The 26,203-nt window shown below is 40.7% G+C and overlaps 1 protein-coding gene across 1 annotated transcript in view; it reads left to right on the top strand.

Annotated features, from left to right (window-relative positions):
* Nucleotides 1–25,018, top strand: part of LOC112112195 (FAS-associated factor 1) — a 320,608-nt gene extending 295,590 nt beyond the window's left edge. Inside the window, exons 18-19 of the mRNA XM_026651874.1 lie at nucleotides 88–303; nucleotides 23,879–25,018. Coding sequence (XP_026507659.1) covers nucleotides 88–303; nucleotides 23,879–23,962 — 300 coding nt within the window. The 3' untranslated portion in view covers nucleotides 23,963–25,018. The remainder of the gene's footprint in view (nucleotides 1–87; nucleotides 304–23,878) is intronic.
* The last annotated feature ends 1,185 nt before the right edge of the window (nucleotides 25,019–26,203 follow it).

Genomic DNA, 26,203 nt, shown 5'->3' on the forward strand with positions numbered 1-26,203 from the left:
CTTCTCGGAGTTCTAACATGAAAAATAAAAAAACTCCCGTGCCTAAGTAGTTAAATTGAAGCTAAATGGTCCTTTTTCTTTCCTCAGGCTATCAGGCTATCTCTAGAGCAGGCTTTGCCTCCAGAGCCAAAAAAAGAGAGCACTGAGTCCGTCAGCAAACTGCGTATCCGAACACCCAGCGGAGAGTTCTTTGAGCGGCGATTCCTGGCCAGCAGTAAGCTGCAGGTTGTCTTTGATTTTGTAGCTTCCAAGGGATACCCTTGGGGAGAGTTCAAGCTGCTGGGCACCTTTCCAAGGAGAGATGTAAGTAAACCTACCTTCTGTGAATAAATTCTCCTTCGTCCTAGTTGTGTGTCTCAAGATGACATGTATGGTACAGCATGAAAGGTGAAGGTTGGCTTGGTATGTTATAACATGGTCAAGCTCCATGATGCAAAGCAAGTCAGGAGCTAACATGAGAGCCCTAGGACAGAGGTTCTCAAACTGTAGTCCGTGGACCACCAGTGGTCCGCGAGCTCCATTCAGGTGGTCCGCGGATAGTTCCTTCTAAGGTGTGTGCCTGGGCGGCCGCACATGAGAGAATGAAGGGCCACCCACCTAATTAGTGGAGCCGCGCAGGCATGGCGCTATTAATTAGGTGCCTGGACCCTGGAGAAGAGACACATGTAAGGTGAGGTGGTGGCCTTGGGGGAAATAGGGGTAGGTGGGAGGGGGCAGTGGGGTGAGAAGAGGGGGTGGGGAGAATTTGGGTTGTGCAGGGCTGCGGCGGCCAGAGAAAGAGGCGACTTTCCCCAGCTCCAGGGCTGTGGCTGCCAGGGAGAGACGGCCCTCCTTCCCAGCCTCAGCTCTGTGCCTGTTCTGACGGGGGAGAGACCCCCCCTCCTTCCCAGCCCCAGCTCAGGGGTTGCTGTGGCAGGGGAGAGAGGGCACATCCATTGCATTAGAAAGGTAAGACTACTGATATTAAAATATGAGTTGTGTGCTTTTATTTGTAGAACCAAAAAAACGTTAATTATTATTAAGGGGTTTTTTTTATATAGCGCTTTTATCCAACTATTACAATAGTTAGCTAACGGTACAAGCAACATTTTGAAAGATCATTAAGTGGTCCACCGAGACTCTCAGCAATTTTCAAGTGCTCTGCGAAAACAAAGTTTGAGAACCACTGCCCTAGGACATGTTATGTAAAAAGCTGTATCGGAAAATCCAGACTTTCAGTGGCAGAGGAAATAAAAAACTAATTTCTAAAGCAAAAAATGTAAAGGGTCAAATTCAGTGAGGACTGGACACACACATCCAAAAACAGAGTTTGATCCAAAAACTTTATTCCCTGTTTTAAAAGAAAGTAGAACCCCTTTTGCTTAGCATAATACTCCCAAAGTTCATTTGGTGAGCAGCATTTCATCTTCTCTCCTGGACATGAAGTTCTGTTGTTCAGATTTTGTGTTCTGATCTTCCTGTTGATGTCCATTTTGCTTAATGTAATTTGTGACATGAGTAGAAAGGGCTCTGTCAAACAGTAAATGAGTTATCGGATACTTTAGCACACTTATTCCTGATAAACTATTCATCTATCCCCTAAGTAATTCATAAAATCAAGTAAATAACCATTTTAAATTCCTACCTAAAACTTCTTTTGAAGTGTATAAAAAAATAATGATGTCATATCTGGTGTGAGTGACGATCATTATAGGCTGAACTAACTCCCTGATCCTCAAGTTTGCTAATTTATCTGTGGTTAAACCTGCCATGGACACTGGTCACTAGAGCTTTTCTTAAACTAGATTTCTTTGACGAGATGCCTTTTTTATTGCCTGCTGCATTATAACTTAGATTTTGTTTATAGTATAGTTGTTGTTACTACAAAAATAAAAGATAAAAGGCCCAATCTTTGCGTCCAGCTGAGTTGTGATCCGTGCAAAACCTGAGGCTGGGAAGGGGTGCAAAGATAGCAGCACAAGTTATGTCAGTCACCGAGCGGTGGGGCTTGGCAGCATACCAGCCACCCACCCCATATGCTGCGGTGGTGGTAGGTTAGCTCTGTCACCCGGGGATTGCACGTGCCGGGGAAATCCTCAGGTGGCTGGTTAAGCTCGCTTTATGTCTTTTTTGCACCATGAGAGCCCAGTGTGTGGGACACTTTGCTAGGTCCACCCTTGTCTCCTCCTCTGCAGGAAGTTCACTAAGGATAGGACTCAACTCAGAGTGTTTGCAGTGCTATTTTGTAACAGCCATCTGTTGCTTCAGGATTAGTATCTAGTTTGTGAAAGTCATCTTAAATTACAACCCGCCCCAAAAGGTGTAGAAATATTTGTACTTAACAAACATATCCTCTTGAGAGCAGGCTTGATTTGTGATGATTGTGACATAACTGTGAACGGGATTGTAGATATCTGATGGCTTGTCTTGAGCCATGTCTCAAAGGCAGAAAAACTGATTTCTAATCAGAGAACCTATCAGAAGAGGCAGTTAAGAGATGTTGAAAAAGACATAGATGGACTTTTATTTTGATGGTACTTATAACTGTTGGAGAGGAGAAACCGATTTGAAGTGGGAGGCGGGGAAATGCCTTCCAATCCCATAAATCTCAGCATCACCCCACGCATGTTAGGAAGCCGGCAAACCACAATCAGTGCACAAACTGTCAACCTAATATCAGTTCCATAAAGGGATGCACCGAAGAATGCCATTCAAACACTCTGAAATCAATGGGGAGAAGGAATGTTAAGGGGCAAACCACTTAGAGGACTTGGCAGTGTTCAGATCCTTCTCCTCCACTTCTTCTCACCAGTCAGTCAGTGATCTAAATCCTGCTCCCTTCAGGCCCCACTACAGCCTGAGCCCCAAGGAAGCAAGGAGTCACATTACGTGACACACAGACTAACCTCCCACCCCACCCTCTAAAACTCCACCACAATGGCATCTTCAATATGAGACTCCCTAGCGCTTCAGAACAGCAGCCTCATTAAATGGAGAAAAGTACTCTTTCCAGTATGGACAATGTTAGGCAGTTTACCTAGCCCCAGGGAATGCCTTTTAATTACAAAGTAGGGGCCCTGTTAGCTTGGCAGTGCTCTCATTAGAAGAGTATAGACATCAGTGATCTTATTGTGACTTTCAAAAGAATGATAAAATTGATAGATCTCTTTGGATTTTTCAGGATGAAAAGTGCTACATAAAGTAAGAGAGGAGGAGGATTGATAAGGGACCTGGGAGTCAGGAAACTTGGCTTCTATTCCCATGTCTGCTACTGATTCGGTTGTGTGACCTTGGGCAAGTCACTTAACTTCTCTCTGCCTCAGTTTTCTTTCTGTTAAATGGGAATACTGATATCTACCCACCTTCATAAAGCACTTTAAGAACTTCAGATGGAAAACATTACATAAATCTTAAACCCAAGATTTCCAAAACTGGGTGCCTTCATTTTAGGCTCCTAAATCATATTTAAGCAACTAAATAAATAGCCTAATTTTTAAAGTTGCTGAGCACCTGTAGCAACCTTTGGAATCAATGAGTCAGCTTTAGGCTTTAGATACCATGGTGAGAGTTGCTATATAAGTATCAAGATGAAGAAAAGTTGGAAAATTTGTGCCTAAGTATTTATTATTATTTCACATTAATGAGTGATCATCTGAAAACTAAGTACATTGATGAGTTAGGATCTTGGGAAAAACCCAAGTAAAAACATACTAAGTAAAAACAGCAAAAAAAACAGTAAAGCAAATGAAGCAATGAATATAAGTAAAATCAAGAGATGGCTAGATTTGTGTGCCAAAAGAATGGTAGAGGAGATTAAGTGGCAGTAGGAAAGTTGGTTTAAAATAATTTTAAAGGAAGCTGGATGGCCTTTTGCTGCTTTATTAGTAAATAAATTAGTTTATATCAATCTCATGTATAACTATGTATGGTAAAAATATTTCAATTTATGAATTTAGAAGAGTGACCTAATTCAAATATTGAAGGCATTTTGGTATTGTAAATAATAAACTCCAGGGTATTCTATACACCGGGGGTGGGCAAACTATGGCCCAGGGGCCGCATCCGGCCCTTCAGACGTTTTAATCTGGCCCTCGAGTTCCTGCCAGGGAGTGGGGTCGGGGGCTTGCTCCACATGGCTCCCGGAAGCAGCGGGCTCCTATGCATAGGGGCAGCCAGGGTGCTCCGCACGGTGCCCCCACCCTAAACACCGCCCCTGCAGCTCCAATTGGCCAGCAAATGGGGCCAATGGGAGCTGCAGGGGCAGCGCCTGTGGATGGGGCAGCATGCAGAGCCGCCTGGCCGCACCTCTGTGTAGGAACCAGAGGGGGGGGGACATGCCACTGCTTCCGGGAGCTGCTTGAGGTAAGCGCTGCCTGGAGCCTGCACCCCTGACCCCATCCCACGCCCCAACTCCTTGCCCCATCCCTGATCCCCCTCCCGCCCGCCGCACCCCTCGGTCGCACCCCCAGCCCAGAGCCCCCTCCCACACTCTGAACTCCTCATTTCTGATCCCACCCCAGAGCCTGCACCCCCAGCCGGAGACCTCACCCCCTCCCGCACCCAACCCCCAATTTTGTGAGCATTTATGGGCCACCATACAATTTCCCTACCCAGATGTGGCCCTCGCAACAAAAAGTTTGCCCACTCCCGCTATACATGGTAGTAGGGCATGCAATGCTAGTTGCAAGATACACTCCTAAAATCTTGCGTTTATATTGGATCAACCTCTAACTCCTTGCTATGTAATACATTTCTTGTCAAGTTGTAGTTTGCATATAGGACTGTGATTCTGAAGGACTTCTTTTGTGTGGGGGGATGGGGCTGGGAGCGGGAGGGGGTAAAATTCTCCACCTTTTAATGTGAAAGTGTTGTACTGAAAAATATAAATGACAAATCCCTAAAAGCAGCATAAACAGCATACATTGGGTGCCCTTAAAAACTTCCACCAGTTAGAAAGATTCTACTGGTTCTAACAGAATTCCCCATTTTAAAAATAGGGAATATCTCTGGAACTGTGGAACCTGAAATGTGCCCACTCTGCTTTTTAGCACGGTTGTTGCATTTGCTGGCCAACTACAAGATAAGCAACAAATACCTTGTATTGCTTGTTCTGTACATAAACATGACAGAACATCTGAACACTAGTAAAACACAACAACATTATTTATGAAGTTGGATAGGTATGAACTGTACAGGGCACAGATCATTCCCAGTGGTGTGGAATTTTGCCCAGGACCAGATATTAGACAATTAATTTTATTAAATTATTACATTGTACCTTTAGTCAGTCTGAATTAATGACCCCAAAAATAAAGCACTTGCTATTTAAGCAATTACTGTCATGATGGAAGGTAGATCAACAATTGGGGACGAACAACCGTCACTAATTCCACTGCTTTCCCTATCCTTTGACACACAAGGTGGTCATCCGGTTTGCCTATCCCTCTGGCTTGCTCTGATCTTGCCATAAAATAGAAAATGGGAGCAGTTTTTCATGGTACTTTGAAACTATATCCTTAGTGTCCCCACTTGGAAAATGGAATTAATGACACTGACCTCCTTTGTAAAGCGCTTCGAGATGTACTGATGAAAAGCGTGGTGGTGGTGGCGGCATTATTAATAATGGTGGAAGAATGAATGAGGTTTTCATTTGGGACATTTTTTTAATGTAAATTTTCAAAAAAAGCCCTTTTAATCCTTATCTCTTACAACCGTGTACCATGAATTTCAAATTGGATTTGCTTTGAAATTTACAGAGTGTGAGATGTATCATGAGCTGAAGTTTAAGTAGCTCTGTATACTTTGGGTATCCATCCCAACAGGGTACCTCAAGCTATGGGTATATAGTGTTCTCAGTAGAGACCCCTATAACTATTACATTGGCAATACCTCTAAGCCTGAGCCTAGCCATGTTTAAAATGCAAGTTCTGTAGTCACTGGCATTTAGCCGACTGGCTATATTGTTTTCCCTTTCACAGTACACTAGATAGCGAGTGCATGGTCATAATATATTTGCTCCCTAAATTTGGGGAATGCTATTTTTCTCTTAATCTGAACCATGTAAAGTGCACCAATGTGTGCGTCACAAGTGGATGCAATGATGACGATACACTATGCTAAATCAAAATATCTGTCATTGCATTTCAGAAAGAAAATGTATTAATTGTTTCTCTATGATACAGTATCCATAATTCATAGACTTCAGAGACTTGGTTGCATGAAAATGTGTGATCAAATATGAGTGGAATTTCTGGCACTTGTGTATGTGCAATTTGCTGCTTAGTTTAGAGATTAGGTGTATGTGAATCTTCATCCAATGACTGAATTCATTTTCTGTTGTTAATGCTTCAGTTCATATATGTGTGGTTAATTAGGTTACTTCTTGGAGCTTAGCTTTCAAACATGTTCCCCTCTCATACTAAAAAGAAGCACTCTAATTTTAGTATAAATGAAGGCATTTCACTTTATTTTTCTATCATCTAAATACACTTTGGGAATCCTAATTCACCTTGGGAATTTGCTGCCCAAGGGAGGAGATGGAGTCATACAAACAGGAAACGTCCCATTTCTTGTATTCATTTTACTGCTTTTCTCAAAATAACAAAGAATGTTCACCAGTGCAGCTGAAACAATACTCTAGCCAGAGTCTGAAGTAGCATGTGTGGAATCCCATTAATCGCTAATTAACTTTACTCCATCTAAGCATGTAATCCCATTTTCAGTGGAACCAAAGTGAAGAGCAATCCCAAAATGTCTCCCATGTTACAGGTCTTCCAACTTACTTAGAACAAAAACAAGCCTTTTGCTCTTTATGCTATATTGTTCCTGTATTTAAATGCTGTGCACAGTAAGTCCCTTGTAACACTCACTGGTACATGGACAGTGTGTCTACCCTTATTGCAGCTTTTTGGGGAATATCAAAGTGATTTTATCAAAACACTTCATTTTGATAAAGTCAAAGCACTTCATTTCGACTTCATTATTTCAGCTTTTTATAAAGTATAATAAAAGTTGAAACAATAAAGATGAAATGCCAGACTTTGACCTTGTCAAAATAAAGCTCTTCGACAATTTTTCATTGAAAATGTTGACAAAATCGATACATTCCTCTGACACATTTTGATTTTGTGTCGGCATTTTCTGACAGAAAACTGTTAATTCAGAAAATTTTCAACCAGCTGTACAGAATACTCTTTTTAATGCCCTCAGTTTAGATGCCCCAACAAAATGTTGTTGAAATATTTCCACATCTCCAGTAAATAAAAATTCATTAGTTCTATCTTCCTGTTGTTTACACAGATATGCTTGGCTAACTTAAAGTTGGTATCATAACCCTACTGTAAATACAAACTTCTACACGAGTAAATACACAGATTAACCTTTTCTAGACACTACTTGTTGTTTAAAAACAGCAGTAACATTTCAACGCATTTAAGCACATGCAGCGACTGTTACTGGGACTTCCTCACTGACTGTGCTGTCCATCCGCTGACACTAAGTGAATACTAACCACCTTTATCCTTCAGTACTGCAGCCATGGCAAAATGGATGCCAAGCCCAAAGCTATATTTCACACCAGTGAATCTGGCTGCTTAGTGGATTCCTGACTAATACCTTTGAAGAAATTTGTTTTTTCTGGCCACATAAGTTGTTTGTGTAGAAATATCTGTATTGTAAATACAAGCTTAGCCTGCTGATTACAATGCTACGTGTACTGTGAATATTAGTTCAGTGCAGTTTTTTCATGAGATGCATGTGCAAAGGCTGTATGTATATAAACAGACCTTTTTAAAGGAGGGGGATGCCCTTTTGATATTTGATGTGAAATGTACTTGTTGGCTTTCGCACAGTCTACATGTGGTTTTATGGTTCCTTCCAAGAATCCCTTTACCCACCACTGAAATGCAGCCACCTCTTGCATGTTAACACAGCAGCTATTTAACAACACAGCAAAAAGCAGAGCTAGCCCTAGAAACATGAGCCTGCTCTGTCAGCAGTACTCACTGACCTTTTGGCCTTTCCATGAGCCCTCTTCCAGCCTGAAAGCCCCCCAGGTACCCTCAGTGATAGTCCGCCAAGTGTGCCAGCTACATAATCCATCCAGAGCCCAGTATGCTATCACTTCTTCCCATGGAGAAGTCTGCAGAAGTCTTCCTGAGGCCTTTGTACATCTTACAGAGCAGGCCTTTCTTGATATGTTAGATCAGAAAGCGAAGGATGCCACATCCAATTGATACAACAGGGGGCAGTTTAAGTAACAAGAATGGAATTAACCAGACTGGAATTTGGCCAGGATATCAAAATTAACAGCCTGTGCTTGCGAAAGTGCTATGGCATCTTTAATGACTAACCAGAATGTTCCTGACCTTGGTTTTTCATGGTATTTGAAAGACACCACCTCCAGCAATACAGCACTCCATAGCACCATGCAAGGGCATTGGTAGAGCTTTGTACATTCTGTGCTTACAAGTTTCCTCTGGAAATCAAAATTAAGCCCTGCAGTTTTTTCTTCGATTTCCACTTTAAGTGTACACCAGTGTAAACCATTTATTTTAGAGTGTCTTTTGCAGACAGTGTACTGGAGACTTAAGCTCTTTATTTACTGTATCTGGAAGCCGTAGTAAGCTAAGACTTCTACAGTATTTCACATTTATTTATCTGAGACATAGCTTAGGATCAGGTGGCAGTTAAGTCACTTAAGGTTATTCAAATGCATCTAAAATGTTGCTTAATAATTCAGAACCAGTTTGCTCTGTTTAGAGTGTTAAGATTGTTTAAATCCTTTTAATTAGCCAATTCCAACAGCAGTTTGAAGAAATGGGGGTGGGGGGAAATCTGTTTTGCCTAAAAGCTAAAATAGATTGAATCTAACCCACACTGTACAGTGCATCCAGTCAAGACAGGTGCTGATCAGGATTTCAGTAGGTGTAGGGCCAGGCTGTTCCTGATCATTGCATAGGTGTATAAAGTAGGGGAGAGATCACCACCCTCCCTATGTACCTTATGTCCCCTCCAAGAGCCAGGCATGAGCACAATCCCTGGGGTCCCCCAAGAGCAATGTCCCCCAGGGCCTGTTGTAGTGGAAGCCATCCCAAAGGAGACAGGGCCTGCATCAGTCAGTATTTCTGGCCAGCAGCATAGAGGCAAGCACATAACCTCCTCCTATGGGATGGTGTAACCTGCACCCCTCCCCGGTGAGCTGGGTGATCCGGAAGAGTTTATATGGCACTGTCAGTTCCAGAGCTACTCCGGCCTAGGGTGACCAGATGTCCTGATTTTATAGGGACAGTCCTGATATTTGAGGTTTTGTCTTATATAGGCGCCTATTACCCACCACCCCCTGTCCGAATTTTTCACATCTGCTGTCTGGTCACCCTACTCCTGCCTTCAAGGAATAGCTTAGCCATTAGATAGTGTGCAGTCCTCAAAAAGACCTAGGTCCAGGAACAGCTTTAGGATTTAGCTTCCTTTCTCCTCCCTTCCCCTTGATGGAAGGCTGGGAAAAGATGAGCAGGGTGCAGAAAAAAAAAATGCTCTCAGCCATACGTGGAAGGACTCGTACTATATTGTGGTCATATCCAGTAGCACTCTGGTACTGAGCAGCACTGTAGAAGCTTCAGTGAGGACTGCCTGCCGGCTCAGCTGGTTACAGAGCTACTGCAGCACCTTTGGCTGTTTTAATGGAGATGGGATTCCGAGTGTAAAAAGTTGAAATGTCAGCTCAAATCAAATGTTGCTTCACTGAGATGATGCTCATTTCACTGGATAATAGCTAGGATTGGGGTTCTTCACTGCACTACGAAATTACAGTGTGCCTGCTACTGTCACTGGAGATCATGCTCTAGTATCGAGGGGTTAAGCCATTAAAATGAAACAATCGAGACATAAAGAAACCCAACAAATAGGTTCGAGCCCAGTATTTGATCTATCTTAAAGTTATCTGATGAGCCACATCTTCTGGATTTCAAATATATTTTTAAATTCACATTACTCCATTGCTGAATTTTATAAGCTATGTATGTAAATAAACCTTGGACTAATTCTGTAGTCCTAGTTAACTAACCAAGTGTTCACAGAACTGTGCTAATATAACTCATGGTCCTGGAGCACAAACAAGTCGTTAAAATAAACCTCAAAAGTTGTCTTCATTTTAAGCTCTAGGACATAAATCAATGTTTTCCCAGTACAAAAGGACAAAATCAGCTAGTGAAATAAATGTTTTTCTTAAGTTTTAAGAGGCTCCTACAACTCTTTCATTTTATTGCATGGTTAATGATGCATTTCCTCTTTGTCATGATTTCTGCAAGTGGAGAAAAAATGTAATTTGATCCATGTAATCTGATCCATGTAATCTCTTCAGTAGGTTTTAATCATTCATATTTCTTATTATGTAAAATGGGAACTGCTTTTTTTTTAAAAAATAACACATAGTTTAAAACTTAAAAGCTTTGCATTCTCCCTCATGAAACTTCGGATTGTATAGAACAAGGGTTCTCAACCTTTTTCTTTCTGAGGCCCCCCCAAACACATGATAAAAACACCACATCCCACCTGGTTTTCTGCATATAAAAAGCCAGGGCCGGCATTAAGGGGTAGCAAGCAGGGCAACTGCCCACAGCCCCATGCCATAGGGCGCTCAACAAAGCTAAATTGCTCAGGCTTCTGCTTCAGCCCCGGATGGCAGGGCTCAGGGCCCTGGGCTTCAGCCCTGTGCAGTAGGGCTTAGGCTTTCTATCCTGGGTCCCAGTGAGTCTAACACTGGTTGGTCCTGCTTGGTGGACCCCCTGAAAACTGCTCATGGCCTCCCAGGGGGCCCCGGACCCATGGTTGAGAACCACTGGTATAGGAGGTTGTGTGTCATCCTTTGCAAACTGCAGAACCATTCAAAGCAATAGAACTGCTAGGGGCACATGTTTATCAACCACTGATCTAGATCAGTGGTCTCCTCAGGGGATGCGCAAGAGGATCCTTGGGGGTGCGCAGCAGGAGGAGCGCTTTTTTTTGCTTCGGCAAAAATGGTAGAGCCGGCGCGGCAGGGGGTGCGTGCTCAAAATTTTTTTACTGATAGGAGTGCCCGATCAAAAAAGTTTGGAGACCACTGATCTAGACTTTCCAAACACCTGTACAGAAGGCCACACCCATCTAACAATCATGCAATTCCTCTCCCTACCTCAGCTGGTTCAGTCACTGAAGCCAACACTTTCCATCTTTAACACATCTTTCTTCTCTTTTCCATTATGTAATACTAGTTTTATTTGTCCAACTACTACGTTTAGTGTAGTTTATATTCACTTATTGTAGTTTAGTCAGCTGTTGATGCTCATCTTTGGAACCACTCAAAGGCTTTGCACGGAGAAGTGTATTGGATTTAAAAAATGAGCTTTGTGTATTACCAAGCTGTTCATAACTGACTGATGTGTTCAGTTCCTCTGTGAAGGACACTATCCTTTTGATTGCACAGCCTAATGGCTTTTAAGCCCTGCCTTATCCCCAAGCTTGAGCACAGGCCTAAGGCGACTAAATTCAGGTGAACAAGACTATTTATAATCCTGGTCAGAACATTCAAATCTGTGTTAAAGTCACATGTTACCATGATGGTTTTACTCCTTTTAATGGTTCTGTTGCTCACAAAGCATGAGATGCAGCCTTTTTCAGTGAGAATCTGCAAAGACCGGGTGAAATTCTGGCCCCATTGAAGTCAGCCTAGCAGTTTTGCCATTGTCTTGTTACCGATAAGTTACTTCCCTATTTACCGTGGTCAGAATTTCTGTGGGTGAATGTTAGAATGATTCTGGCTTTTCAGCAAAATGTTTAACATTTCCATCCTGGAAAATAAGATTTGTTATAGCAGTTCAAACTTGGTGTCCTGGCATCAGCAGTGGCTGATAACCAGAATCTTAGAGGAAGGTGGAATATCCTCATGCATCTAGCCATCTATGCAAAACTGTATGTGGACAAGGAAAAAGGAGGCGAGAATTCCCTCCTGACCCCCGGAGCCAGACATTTTGAAAAATCGGTCTACAGAATTTGACTGTGTATATCAGGGTTTCTGAAAGTATTGGGTTGACCTCTGTGTGACAGCGTTAAATAATTCCAGGAGAATTTAAGCCAGGCCAGTGAAGAAAAGGTAAATTATTTCTGTTTTTATATAAGACTCACCAAAGCCAGAATCCAGGACTGAATAATCAGTACTGAATACTAACCTTCAGTTGATTCATTTTGAGTTGAGAAGTCCAAGGGGGGAATGAGCAAAAAAGCAAGAATACTTCCACTGTCTACAGGATTAAAATATTCTGCCCAAATGCACCATTCCCTGCCCTCTTACCCCGCAGCACCCTATTTTATAAGATGTTTGCTTCAGGGGAAACCCAAGTACATTATCTGATTGCAGGGGGAAGTATACTGTAGTGAAACTGGGAAACTCTGCTTTCGATTATAGCACTATCCAGTCTAAACTGGCCCTTTCTAAACTGATGTCTATATTCAAACTGAGGATGTCATTTCCAGCTCAGGTAGATGTACATGCGCTAGCTATAATCGAGCGAACGTGCTAACAGACGCCTAGATGGGCTAGCCACTCGAGTGCATACCTAAGGTCCTGGGGCGGGACTGTGCTCAGGGCGGCTAGCCAGTCCCACCACCTGTGCCACGGTGGCTGGGCTGCTCTTTTTAGCAAGCCAGCTTGATCAGAGCTGCATGCATACGTCCACCCACGCTGGAAATTACACCTCTAGCTCGAATGTAGACCTACTTTGACACCTTTTATTTTTCAACCTGTGGTTCATGCTTAACATTCATTCTATGCATTTTTGCACACAGGAAAAATATGGTGTATCAAAATACCCATAAAGAGCCTTGGTAACATTAAGACATTAAAAATGCATTATCTGGTTACTAGAACGTGAAATGATCTCCTGCGGTTTTGGTAACTGGATAAGTAAATACATCAAACTAAATTGCAAAAGCAGTCATGTGTACGTTATTGATTCTATCTGTCAGTCATGTTTTTATACAGTGCTCATCACTATCTTGTCTGAGACCTTCATCCTTTGAACTGGTGTTAAAAACCCTTTTGGGTTTTTGTTCTATAGTTAAATGCATATAAATCCCATTACTGACTAGTACTTTCTCAATAAGCTACATCTAGTAGTCTATGCGGAAGCACTATATTTTGCTAAGAGTGTCGTCTGGTGGAGCTCTCCTAGTGCTTGCGAGTCTTGATTGGATGGTCATCAGGTTTGTTTAGCTCCTGGTGGAAACTTCTGTGACACAAGGGAGTCCTCTCTCTCTCTTTCCCCTCCCCGCTCCCGAAAGGAAATGTTATTGCTGAGAATTCGAATTTGGTCAAAATAAAAGTATTGGAGCAGTGCAGAGATGGTAGTCAGCATCCAGAGAGGGATGGTATAGCATACATTGAGCTTCAGCATCCCCTGGTGACTGATGCAGAGCAACATTCCTGTCTTTCTAATGACCACCTGCCTTTCTAATTGCTCAGGGGTGGTGGGGGATGCTGGCTGCTGCCAATGAGGAGGAGAGGTAATGAGATTATGTGAAGAAAAGGTTGGCATATATTGAAGCATTAGGGAACAACCTGTTTTTTTTTTTATTCCCTTGGCCCCTCCTTCAGAAGGATGGGTGAAATCCTTAAAACCCTGTATAGACCAGCTCTCATTTTAGTCATTGTCTTAGGGAGGTCCAACAAGATACGGGAAGCTTTATGACCTGCTGTCCTTCCCACACAAACAAGGCAGTAATTAAAATTCACTGGGGGTCTAACTTAACCTGTAAAAGCAAGGAAATATTATTCTTTATTACATTATTACCCCAAATTACCCTTCCCCTAAAGATCTTACAATCTAAGAGAACCAACAGATACAACGTGCAAGCAAATTAATCAAGATGGTGATTGGCCACAGCTTGAAAGCTCCTTTGAATGTTTGTTTGGTTTACTATAGGTGGGGCTGGTAGCACCACCTAATGCTAAGGTTGTCAAACCTGTTTTCAAATGCTTATAACTTTACTAATCTTTTGACTGCTCAGAATGAAATTTTCCATGCCGGGCGTCTGCCTCAGGCTGAAATTTTTAGAAATTTCAGCCAAACGGTTCAACCCTTTACAAGAACAAGGCTAAGGAAAATACATAGTTTTGCACACGTTAAAAATTTCTGGTGACCTTTTCTTAGAAAAGCTGTAGTGCCTACATGCTGTGGACTTGAAATTTGGCAGGGCGGTAGCCTTTGTGTCAGAGATGTACATTTCCTTTGCTGTCCCTGCAAAAATCTGCCCAAATTTGACTGAGTTATAAGTCTTTAAAAAATTGCAGTTTACACATGCTCAGTAGAGATTTGTTTGAACTATAGTACGATTCCAAGATTGTCACTTTGTCCGCGTGCCACTCTGAAGCCTAGAATGTCTATTGAGTCAGTGTGAAGCAACAGAAACAGCTACAAGCATGGCTGAGACCACTTTTTCTTCAGAATATCACCAGGTTCAATCATCACTAGGATTTGCACTAGGATCTGTCACTGTCAAATTTTTAACCTTAGCCTTTTGACTGTACACCCATGAGCTGTACAGATACAGCTAGGCATATATCTATGCCATGCAAAGAGTCCTAGACCGTTGTGATATCAGAGGTAACTCAACAAATCACCACCCTTACTCTACTGCTAATTTACATGCATCAATTTCATTAGTTGTGAGGGAGACTGTACAGATGGTGGATTACTTGGCCCAGCTGTTTTATTATTAAATCCCCTGAAGGTTCCATCTGCACTGTGTATGCTCCAGCCTGGAAAGAGCAGGACTTCCCCTGCAATTGCAGCTCTGGGCTGCTGTGGGCTGGCCCAGGTCCAAGCACCTAACCCATGTCTACACTACCGGCTAAATCGGCACTGCTGCAATCGATGCAGCAGTGTCGATTTAGCGGGTCTGTTGAAGACACGTTAAGTCAATGGGAGAGCGCTCTGCCGTCGACGTCTGTACTCCACCTCCCTGAGAGACGGAAGCTATGTTGACGGGAGAGTGTCTCCCATCGATGTAGCGTGGTGCAGACACCCGTGTAAATCGACCTAAATTACATTGACTTCAGTTACGTAATTTACATAACTGAACTAGCATAACTTAGATTGATTTACAGCATTAGTGTAGACCAGCCCGGAGAGCAGTCTTTCCTCTGCTCTCAGTGACACCCCTGGCAGTATAGAGGAGGAAGCTGCCCAATTCTAATGCAGAGGGGACAAAGGCTGGACCTGCTTGGGGGATTAGATTGGGAAAAGGAGTATGGGGAGGGGAAGGAAGACTGGGACTGGAGGTTGCCAGGTTGGGGAGAGGGAAGCTAGGACTGGCAGTTGGGTTGGGAGGGAAACTGGGACTGAGAGGCTGGGTAAGACAGAGACTGGGGGGTGGAGGGCAATTGGCTGGGCCAGGAGACTGGAAGCTAGGGATGGAAATGGGGGAAGCAGAAGCCAGTAGTTGAGGGAAAGATGGAGATCAGATGAGGATCTGTGGGGGAGAATTGGGACTGGCTGGATGAAGAGACTGGGACAAGGAGCTGCGGGGAAGGGGGTGGGGGGAGATATACTCAGTGAGGTGCCCAGGGAGAGAAATTGGGACTTGAAGCCAGTGGGGATGGGAAATTAGGGTTCTGGGGTGACTGGAGACCAGTCTCCAGGGGAGTGGAGACACAAATTAGATGAGGAGCTGGGTAGAACGGGGTCTGGCTGGGCAAGGGCACCGGTGACAAGGAGCTGGTGGGGACTGGGAGTGGGATGGAGAATCCCAAGATATGACATTAAGACTTGCTGAACAAGGAGATTAGGAATGACTGGGACAAAGAGACAGCTGTGGGGGAGAGACTTGATTGGGACTGGGACATACTTGGGGAGAATGGGCAGAAGAGTCTACCCACTACAGCACACTCCTCTGGAGAGCATAGAGTAGAACCCAAATTTCCTGAGTCTCTCCATTCCTCTGCTGTCAGCAAGTATCTGTGAAACCCACTGACAAAGCGTCCCATTCACCTCTAGTGCTGGCCCACATAAAGAATGATAACCTCCTGCTGCTATCAGTTACTCTGTTAGCTCAGGTGGCAGAGGTGTGTGTGCTGGATCCCCCAAACCTGCTGATGACCATGTGTATAGCTATATGACATCAAATGATGGAATTCCTTGTGGATTTTCCATAACAGCTAAGTTCTTCTGAACTAATCAGATCCAATTGGCAACAAATATTCAAAGTTTAAGCAGGAGAAGTGGGGTGATTTGAGCCTTTAACCTTTCTGACTGGCCATATTCCCATCTTCCCTTCTTATCCCTTATCAATCCTATTTAAATATAACACTAGGCCTCCAGCAGGACCTTCCTTCCCTGTATCCAACCTTGCTTCTTATCCAAATCCATCTGTAGACAGAGTGCCATGGCAGTGGCATAATGCACACTCATCTCTCCCCACCTCCAGCCCCCTCCAAACATTCAAGGTGAAGGTATTCGCTCTCTGACCTCTAGTGATAAGGATTCAAAATCTTACTCATTAAATGCCATCAGATCAATAGGCTGGTTTCTATAATTTTTAATTGTAATATATGTTATATTGGTCACATCCATGGACAAAACACTACCCATATCTCACCATGTACAGTATCACTTGGATCATTCTTACTGTACATTATACTTTTATGCAAGATTAAACACTACGCAAGATTAAACACTACATACAATAATTCTCACTACATGTAGTCCAATTGAAATCAGTGGTGCAAGAATTCCATTCAGTTCAGTACAAGAATTCCATTCAGTTCAGTGCAATAGGTCATCATAAAAGAAAGAGTCATACTCTGTGAATCTGCTTCCTAAACTTCTCCCAGAACTTTGTGCAGTCTGTAACACACACAGGCTAATAGTTCATTCTAACTGTTCTGCAACAATCTACACAATGTAATGATATAATAAAGGGCAAGAGGGTGTGATCTAGAAGTTAGAGCAAGGGCGTGGGAGCCAGTACTCCTGAGCAGACCTGGGTGAAATATTTCAGGCGAATATTTTATTCAACAAAAAATGCAGTTTCAATCGACCCAAAACTATTTGTGAATTTGACATGAATAGTTTCAGCTATTCACAAAACAGCCAGAAGAGGCAGAGGCAGAAGAGGAGATGCTGCTGCTGCTGCCCCCTGGCACTTCACCAATCATCTTAAGCCAAGTGATTAAGGCACTCACCTGGAATGACCCAGGTTCAAATCCTTGCTCTGGAACTGACCTGAAACAGGCCTTTTCTATTCGCCAAAACTTCTGAAAAAATTCAGATTCATTTCAACTCAAACCAATTATATTTTCCCCCCAGAACTGCCACTGAACAGAAAACTCAGTTATTCACCCAGCAGTACTCCTGGGTTCTGTTCCCAACTCTGCTGCTGACTCACTGTGTATCCTTTGCCAAGTGACATAATCTCTCTATGCTACAGTTTACCCATCTGTCAAGTAAGGATAATACCTAATTCACAATAGCCATTTTAATGTTTGTAAAGTGCTTTGAGATCCTTGGGTGAAAGTTACGATGTAAATGCAAACTCTTACTATTAACATGTTTAATTTGCTCTGTCCAAAGTTGCTGAAAGCCACATATGTTGCGGTGGAACTATGCTTGTAAAAATGAGATATAGCAATACCCGACTGCATAAAAAGATAAAACTTGCTGATGCCATTTGGATACGTTTGGTTTTATTTTTTAAAAAATACTAAAAGATCTAAGGACATCAAACACTCTGAGCAGATCGAACACTGTTTTGCAGTGCAGTAGAACCTCAGCGTTACGAACACCTGGGGAATGGAGGTTATTCGTAACTGAAATGTTCATAACTCTGAACAAAATGTTCTGGTTGTTCTTTCAAAAGTTTACAACTGAACATTCATAGATTCATAGATTCTAGGACTGGAAGGGACCTCGAGAGGTCATCGAGTCCAGTCCCCTGCCCGCATGGCAGGACCAAATACTGTCTAGACCATCCCTGATAGACATTTATCTAACCTACTCTTAAATATCTCCAGAGATGGAGATTCCACAACCTCCCTAGGCAATTTATTCCAGTGTTTAACCACCCTGACAGTTAGGAACTTTTTCCTAATGTCCAACCTAGACCTCCCTTGCTGCAGTTTAAGCCCATTGCTTCTTGTTCTATCCTTAGAGGCTAAGGTGAACAAGTTTTCTTCCTCCTCCTTATGACACCCTTTTAGATACCTGAAAACTGATATCATGTCCCCTCTCAGTCTTCTCATTGACTTAATACAGTTTTGAAACTTTACTCTGAAGAAGAAAAATGCTGCTTTCCCTTTATTTTTGTAGTCGTTTACGTTTAACACAGTACTGTATGGTATTTGCCTTTTTCTTTTTGGTCTCTGCTGCTGCCTGATTGCATAAAGGTGTGTGGTTGACTGATCAGTTTGTAACTCTGGTGTCCGTAACCCTGAGGTTATACTGTATTGCCAACTCCAACTGTTAAAATGTCATGAGCCAGGCCCCATAAACTCATGAGATTTGTTCAGAAATCAAGACCTGTTTAAAAATAATAAATATGTGGTTCCTTTTATTTGGATTCTGGTGTTGCAGCGGTTAGGGTTTACATGTTCAACATTTTCTCTGCAACTACAAGGGCTAGAAACTTACTTTTTTTAAAAAAAATTGAAAGTGAGATTTTCAAGTAATCACATGGCCCCAGCAGCTGAGGCTGGAAGAAAAGTCCCAAATATCACACGACTCGCTATAAAATTGAAAAACTGAAAACCACTGGTTTTTGGTTTATTGTTGTTATGTGTTGTGCTCTGGTGCTCTGTTGGTGTGCTCAGCTTTGTACAAAAGACAGAGGAGGACGTGGTCTCTGCCTCACTTAGCTTACAATCTAGACAGACAGGTAGTAATAGAAGTCAGGCACATATGGCCTGGAGAAACAGGATCTATGGGCAGATTCTCAGCTGGTGTAAATTGTCACAGCTCCACTGAAGTCAGTTTTTACCAGAAAGCTATCTGGATTTTGTGGGGGGAGGATTAGGAGTGTGGGGGTCGGGTTATAGCATCTCTTTCTTGGATATGTTAATATTGGTTATTGGATTAAATATACATCTTGGAAGAAATGTGTTGGATCTAAAATTTTGTTTTTAAAAGTATCCAGAAGTCAGGTACATATAGGTATAGTAGCTCAGTCACTCAGTGTTTCTGGATTAAAGCTTTTTATTGTGAACAAGATGTGTAATGTTTTATTTGCCCTGTTTTGCTAACTATGATATAATATTGTTCCTTATTTGTTAACATGACAGGTTTCTTTCATTCAAATTAAAAGTATTTTCAAGCTAATTCAGCTAAACCAGATCTAATTGCATTTATTTCTATAAAAGTACACACTCTTTATTTGTGCCCACAGTTGACCCTATTATCCAGATAACCCTTTTACACACAGAGATTATTATTTTAACAGGTAGAAAGGAGTCACTGTATTTGTTTGTGTGTCAGAGTGAAAATATAGTTTTTTAAACGGATTTAGTCCTTTACCAGGTGTGCATTTAAGTAATTTTCACTGCATTTATACTTAGGGGGATTAGGAAAGAGAGTAAAAGAACTCTTTGTGCATTTGATTCATGAAATGTATTCATGCGTGTGTAGGTAGAAGAGAGATTTGTGCTACTCAAGAATCGGATCCTTGTCCTACGGTGTAGAGGGAGGTGAAGGGTGTGATATTTGCTGCTCAAGTACGTGTTATAATAATTGTATATTCAGTTCATTATTTTTAAATGACCTTCCTGGGCATTAAGCCATTTTTTTTCTTACCTCTTCCCTGCAGGGTTAGGGTGGGTAAGAAACCATACCTTGTAAACAGTAAAATTGCTGCTGTACAGGATGCGAATGTGTAGTAGCAGTACACGTAGGTCAGTTCAGGTGAGCATGCCAATGCTGCAGAAAATGAGTTTGGAAGGAAAAACTTTTTTTTGCTATAAAAAGATATTAAAATGTAGAGAATATAAAACACACCAATGAAAGTTATTTCCATAGAATATCATACGCTTGAGCACTTTACTGAGCACATTATTGTACTTTAAGATGTACTTCAAGCTCCTGAACATCCAGTGCTGCTCCCATCACCTTCTCCCATTTTATGTGGCGTCCCAACAAACACTAAGCCATTGGCATCGTATCGGACATGGAACCCTGATGGCGCATGAAGTCAGCTGACAGGGCCTTTTATATGATATATAAACGGTTGCTCTTGTTTTATATCCCTTGGAATATAGAATAATTAAAACTTTGCAAAACCACTAAGTTATTTAAAAAGACTTCTTCATTGGGCCAACTCTATGCCCAATCTGCTTTTGTAACCATGGGATAAGTGGGGCATCATTTGAGTGTGAGCCAGTGACTGGTGTGGAACTAGATTTCTCGGAATCTAAGAATAAAAAGAAAAAAGCAAGGCTTAAACAAATGTACTGAACGCCTCATTTGAGGGGAATTTTGTAAATAGTAAGTCACTTCCGTGTGTGCTGAACCTTAAGTGCCTGAGTCTCATTGAGAGCAATGGGACTACTTGAGTGCTTAGCGTTAAGCACATGCTTCAGTTCTTCCCGAAATTGGGGCCATAACGTGCAAGTTACCTTTAGATAATAAACAGGATTTCTGAACTCATTTTCTGTTCAGTTTAACATATGTAGTACACAGTAGTCTTCAGATGTATATATTTTACACACACACACACACACACACACGCATGATGAATGAAAAACATTACATCAGAGCAAAGTTTTAGAAGTGCCAGATTTTATTTTAATGTCGTATTAATGTAACAGATTATAAAGTGAATATAAAGAATGTTTCAGTCTTTGGAGTTACACTGTGAAATAGCCATATAAATCTGGCTAAGCAGAATAAATCTCACTAGAAAGTGGGGTAGAGACACCTGTGTTAGTGACATTTCTTACAGGGCCTTTGATCTTTGTTGTATACAACTCTCTTGGTTTCTAATTCTAAAGATATTTGAAGTTGCAAGGTACTTTAGCTTAGTCCTGTATTTAATCATTTATTCACCAGTTGAAGCATTTCTTTTGGTCAGAGGTGTGTTCACTAATAAAGCTTCTGTTCTTTTTGGTAAACAACATATTTACAAACCACAAATAACAAAGTAGAAGCTGCAGAAGGGTTATGGCGTGATAATTAAGTACAATGGCGACCCATATGAACAGAAAATGCCAAGGAGCTAAAACAAAGCAACAACAGCTTTGTTTGTTGACAGATGTAGGAGCCATATTGTTAGTTAATTGGGTAATGGTGTAAACATTTGCAAACTCTGCTGTCCCTCGGTGGATTAAAAAACAGCACACTGAAATCAAGGGTGAAAAGTGGCACAAGCTTCTTACTGCAGGTACTGAATGTTGCTTTTAACTAACTTCCCACATATAAAGAAATTGAGAAAAGGACATCGCTCATCGTTGTTATTAAGGTAACTGAAGTTTGCAAACCCAAGAGTTTTGATTAGGCTGTGTATCATTAATTACACTCAAGTGAATAATAGGTTTCCATCTGGTTACAGTCTGGAGGATAGTGTTCATTAACCCAGCGCTGCTTTTCAAATCCGTTTTTGCCTGATACAAACAAATCTCTCTCTCTCTCCACCTACATTTTCTTGCTTTTGCAATAAAGGGGTTGTGGGATTTGAAACGAGAGAGGATCTAATTAGATACAGGTTTAAACTGAACAGAGAAATAAAATTGCTTCTCTCAGGTGCACTGTACCTCTTGTGCTGAGAATTATAAAGGTCCCTATATACTTCCCTTTCAGCGCCTAAATGCAATGGACTGTAGCAGAAGAATACTAAAGCATTAAAAATGCAACAAAGGTACTTAATTAGTATACTTCTGTAATCACAAACTTAAACGCACTACTTTGGCTGTTTTTTACATAACAGGTTTGCTTTCTAAGATAACCTTTCAATAATTTAAGCAGCATCTGTGCAGGAATGCATAATTGGAGTTAGATTCTTATTATCTACAAATGAATTTTAATGGTCTGGTGTCTGTACGAACTATTTTTCTTCTCTACCATTCACAGATAACTCACTGTGGTATCTAAAACATAAGAAAATATATCCCAGCATTGGGAATTAAAAATATGCATCCGTATTTTTTTAAGTTCCATTACATTCATCAGGGTGAATGAGATTGATTTTAAATCTTAGAGAATGTGCTTAGAGAAGTGATAAGCACATTTTTTTTTAAAATGTAAAAATAGTTAATTATCTGCAAGTGCACAGTAAAACAGTGGCAATAAAGATTTTGGGAATAAATGCTATAAAATTAAACGGATACATCAAAGTAGGTAGATACAATATTTTACTACTTTAAAAAAGAAATCTGTTTTCCCAATCCAGTCTTTGAAATTTTGAAAACAATTTTTTCAGTTCAGTTTTTAATTGCATTTTAAAACTTTTAGTATACCAGGATTGATAAGAGAAGCATACCATACCTAAACTGCATTCAAGGCAGAAATGAAAATTAAATACACTAGGTGTTAATTATAGTAATTTCTAATACCTGACACACCTGGGACCCTAATATGTCACTGATTCTATTTTTTTAAGCATTTATTTCTATTAAAAGTACTCCTTAAAAACCAGTGGCATGATATGGTCCTAGGTAAAACACTTCTTGCTTCTAAATAAGGCTTGCCTGTATGCATTTGTCATTGCTGTTTTAGCATAATGCTAATAATACAGTACTCATGAACATACCCTCAATAACAAACCAGTGTGCATGTGCAAAGAAAGAAGTAAAAAATGGGTTAGCAAACAGAACTAAAGTTCAAACTATCAATGAATTATTTCAAACAAAGTAAAAAGTAGTGTTTAAATATTTATAGCAAAACCTTGCCATTGTCCTTTTAAATGCCACAGTGGTGTTATACAAATCTGGATGTTGCAACATACAAATGTTTGATTCAGAAGGCTGGGCTCTCCTCTCCACTATTTTGTGTATGTGAAACATTACCAGCAAATACCTCCTACTGAAAACTTCATAGCTCTAGAGACTGAGCCTAAATGCATGGATCAAGCCCATATGTAGGACAGTTTCCAAAGCACTTGAGCACATACTACATTTCAGTAAAGCACTTAAGTACATGCTTAAGTTTCACTGAAGTTACTTCAATGGAGCTTGAATGCTTTGTTGGACAGGGATGAGATTACTCACAGTTTAAAGTGAAAGCCAGTTGTAGTTGAAGGTGCTCAAAGCCTTAAGAGCCGATTTTTAAAGGCATTTAGGAACCTAAAGATACAAATAGGTGCGTAGTGGGGTTTTCAAAAGCGCTCAGGCACCAAATTCCAAGTGCTTAGCTAGATGCCTAGGTGTGACAATCCCACTATGCGCCTATCTGCATCTTTAGGTTCCTAAATGGTATTAAAAATCTGGCCCTTAATGCTTTGCTGAACCAGGGCTCAAATGAATAAAATATAAAGCCAATCCTACATTCTTGCACACTTAAATCTCCCCTTGAAGTAAGTGGGCATTTAGGATGCATGTGAGCTTGTAGTCTTTTCGTGTCTCTCACCTTCACCCCCAGTGTTCCAGTAATCCTTTCAGAATGACATCCCCACTGTGACAAAAACAGATATCTTCATACTGAAGATGATGAGGGAAAGTAAACAACTTTTCTCTGAGCAAATGTGTAGCATCTGTTGAATCTGTTCTTTCACCAATGTACTGAGAATGCACAGAGCTCCCATTAGCACTAATGGGAATTACCTTTGTGAATCCCCCAGGCAGAAATCAAAACTGCTCCCCAATGAACATTAATCTATACTCCTAAAAATATACAGTTCAAAGGAAATCTACTTATACATGTCTTTTCAGATTTCTTTTTTATCTTTACAGGTGACTCAGTTGGACCCAAATAAATCATTACTGGAGGTAAAACTGTATCCTCAAGAAACCCTTTTCCTAGAGGCAAAAGAATAGATCAAAACAGATTGCAGGACTCGTAATCCTTTGATAAGACAGAGGCACAGCGTTGGGAGAAAGGCTTCTAGCAAAACCACCTTCTACTATCATCCAATTCAATGCAGTGTCACAACTCTGCCTCTTGCAAGAATCCTGAAAAAAGAATAAACCTAGCTACTTAAAGTTTCACATACATGAGTATATGTTTCCAACCTCGTTTAAATGAGCAGAGGATAATATTCTGTTATGAACACTGAACATTACGATTCTGTTGCTCACTTCTCATCTGGCTTTTGTTATAATTAATGCACTGTTAAAATGTGAGTGATTGTTAAGTAGAATTTTTACTCCTCAAATGCCCCTTTTTCACCAAGAAATCTTGGACATTTCTGCCTGTACTTTTGACACTAGAATGCTGTATATTTGATATCTCGCTGAGCCAGCGCTCTCATATATATGCATTTTACTCTGTGTTTGAATTTCTACTTTGCCACCTAATTTGAAGAGGCAGAAAAAATTAAATGGGACATTCTCAAACATGGAAATTTAACAGTATTATAGTAGAAAGCAAATAATTTTTGTTGGTACTTTCTGACTTCTTTGATAAGATGTAAGGTTTTGTTTGAAGAATATAGTTTGACATATATGCAAGATATTTATTTACTGGTTCTGCTTTGGGTCTCGATTCTAATTCAGTTTAGGAAGTATTTTCCATTACATTGCAGTGTGTGAAACTGCTTATTGCATGATGTGAATATTTAAATAATGTTAGAAATGGGCCAGTACCAGAAACCTGGTATCTTGCCAACACTTCAGGAATCAGCTGATATTGAGTATCAGCTGTTAAAAATCTTTCAAATACCAGATACAAAAGTTCTCTATTCCTCATTGTGGAAGAAATGGTAGTTCCCATTTTTGCATTTTTCCTTCTTTCTGGCACTTGTTTGTATCCTATTACTCTGCTGTTTTTAAAGCACCTTGTTTGTTTCACCAAATGATAAATATCTAAAGAGATGGTGTAATAAGAAATCTGCCTTATTATTGCACACTTTTTTGACATTTTAACAAGAGATTACTGATCCTGTCTCAGATTAACAAATTCTAGTTCCATTGTCTGAAATGTATGCACCAACTATCTGGTATCTGATATGGACAAAATTTGGTACCTTATGTACCTAAACCATAGAATGAGCATACTGAAGGTTCAGACCATAACATACACTTGATGCCTAAACCTGCATCGAAACACTTTTGATCTGTTTTTTGTTTTATTCCTGGGCTTACTGTATAGTGCACAGGAGCACTACAGAAACATCAGCTGCTAATCAAACTACTTGGAATATTATTTTTCACACTTTGTTTATACGTAACTCATGTTCTTTACCGTAGCAGATCGAATCCCAATTTGAACATTTTATACTAATCAGAAACTAACTGTACACACCTTCAGTCTTTTTTTTTTCTTTTGGAGGAATGGAGATATAAAATTAATGTATGACTATTATTAGGGTGTTAGTAAAGCTGATATATTGTTACCTACCAAAAAATGCAAACTTCAGAGTGGGGAAAGCCTTACTGTATCTTTATGATAATTCTGTAATTAATAATGCACACAGCACATACTTTTAGAAGTGATGTATTCATGACAAGCTAAAGGTTTGGATGTGTAAGCAAATTTTAATCATCTGCAGTCCACAACACACACAATAGCAGCCAAATGAAAGGCAAATGTAAATGTAATGGAGAACTAAATGCAGACATTTCATTCTAAACCTTTGTACTGCTTCACGAGAAAAGCAAAACAAAACAAAAGCGGACACTACATCTATTAAATCTAAATTTAACACAGGTTGCAAACTGGGGTGACTTTGTTTGCACAATCACAGTAACTTATACAGCAGACATTTCAAAGTGATGCTTTAGCTTCCCCCTCCCCCACCAATTAGCTCGTCATTGTTAAATTGACTATTAAAGAAAGGAGTTGCTGAAATATTGCTGCACGTAGCAGAGTGACCTTTCAGTTAACTTTTTATATTTAATCTGTTCTGTTTAACTTTTGTTTGATCTCATCATGCTGTTTTTCTCTCATTCAACTTTATTTCTGTATTTTGACTATATATTCTTTGATACTAATTTCATAAAGTTATTAAATGTGGCTTGAATATTTGTTGAATCTGTTGAAGTCAATGCTCCTGTTTTTTTTCCTAACATTTGTTTTGACAGTTTCTTCTCATTTTATTCATACCACAAAATATCATC

This window comes from Terrapene carolina, unplaced genomic scaffold (genome assembly GCF_002925995.2).
Source record: "Terrapene carolina triunguis isolate 2854851 unplaced genomic scaffold, T_m_triunguis-2.0 Scaffold104, whole genome shotgun sequence".
In the NCBI taxonomy this organism is placed as follows: Eukaryota; Metazoa; Chordata; order Testudines; family Emydidae; genus Terrapene; species Terrapene triunguis.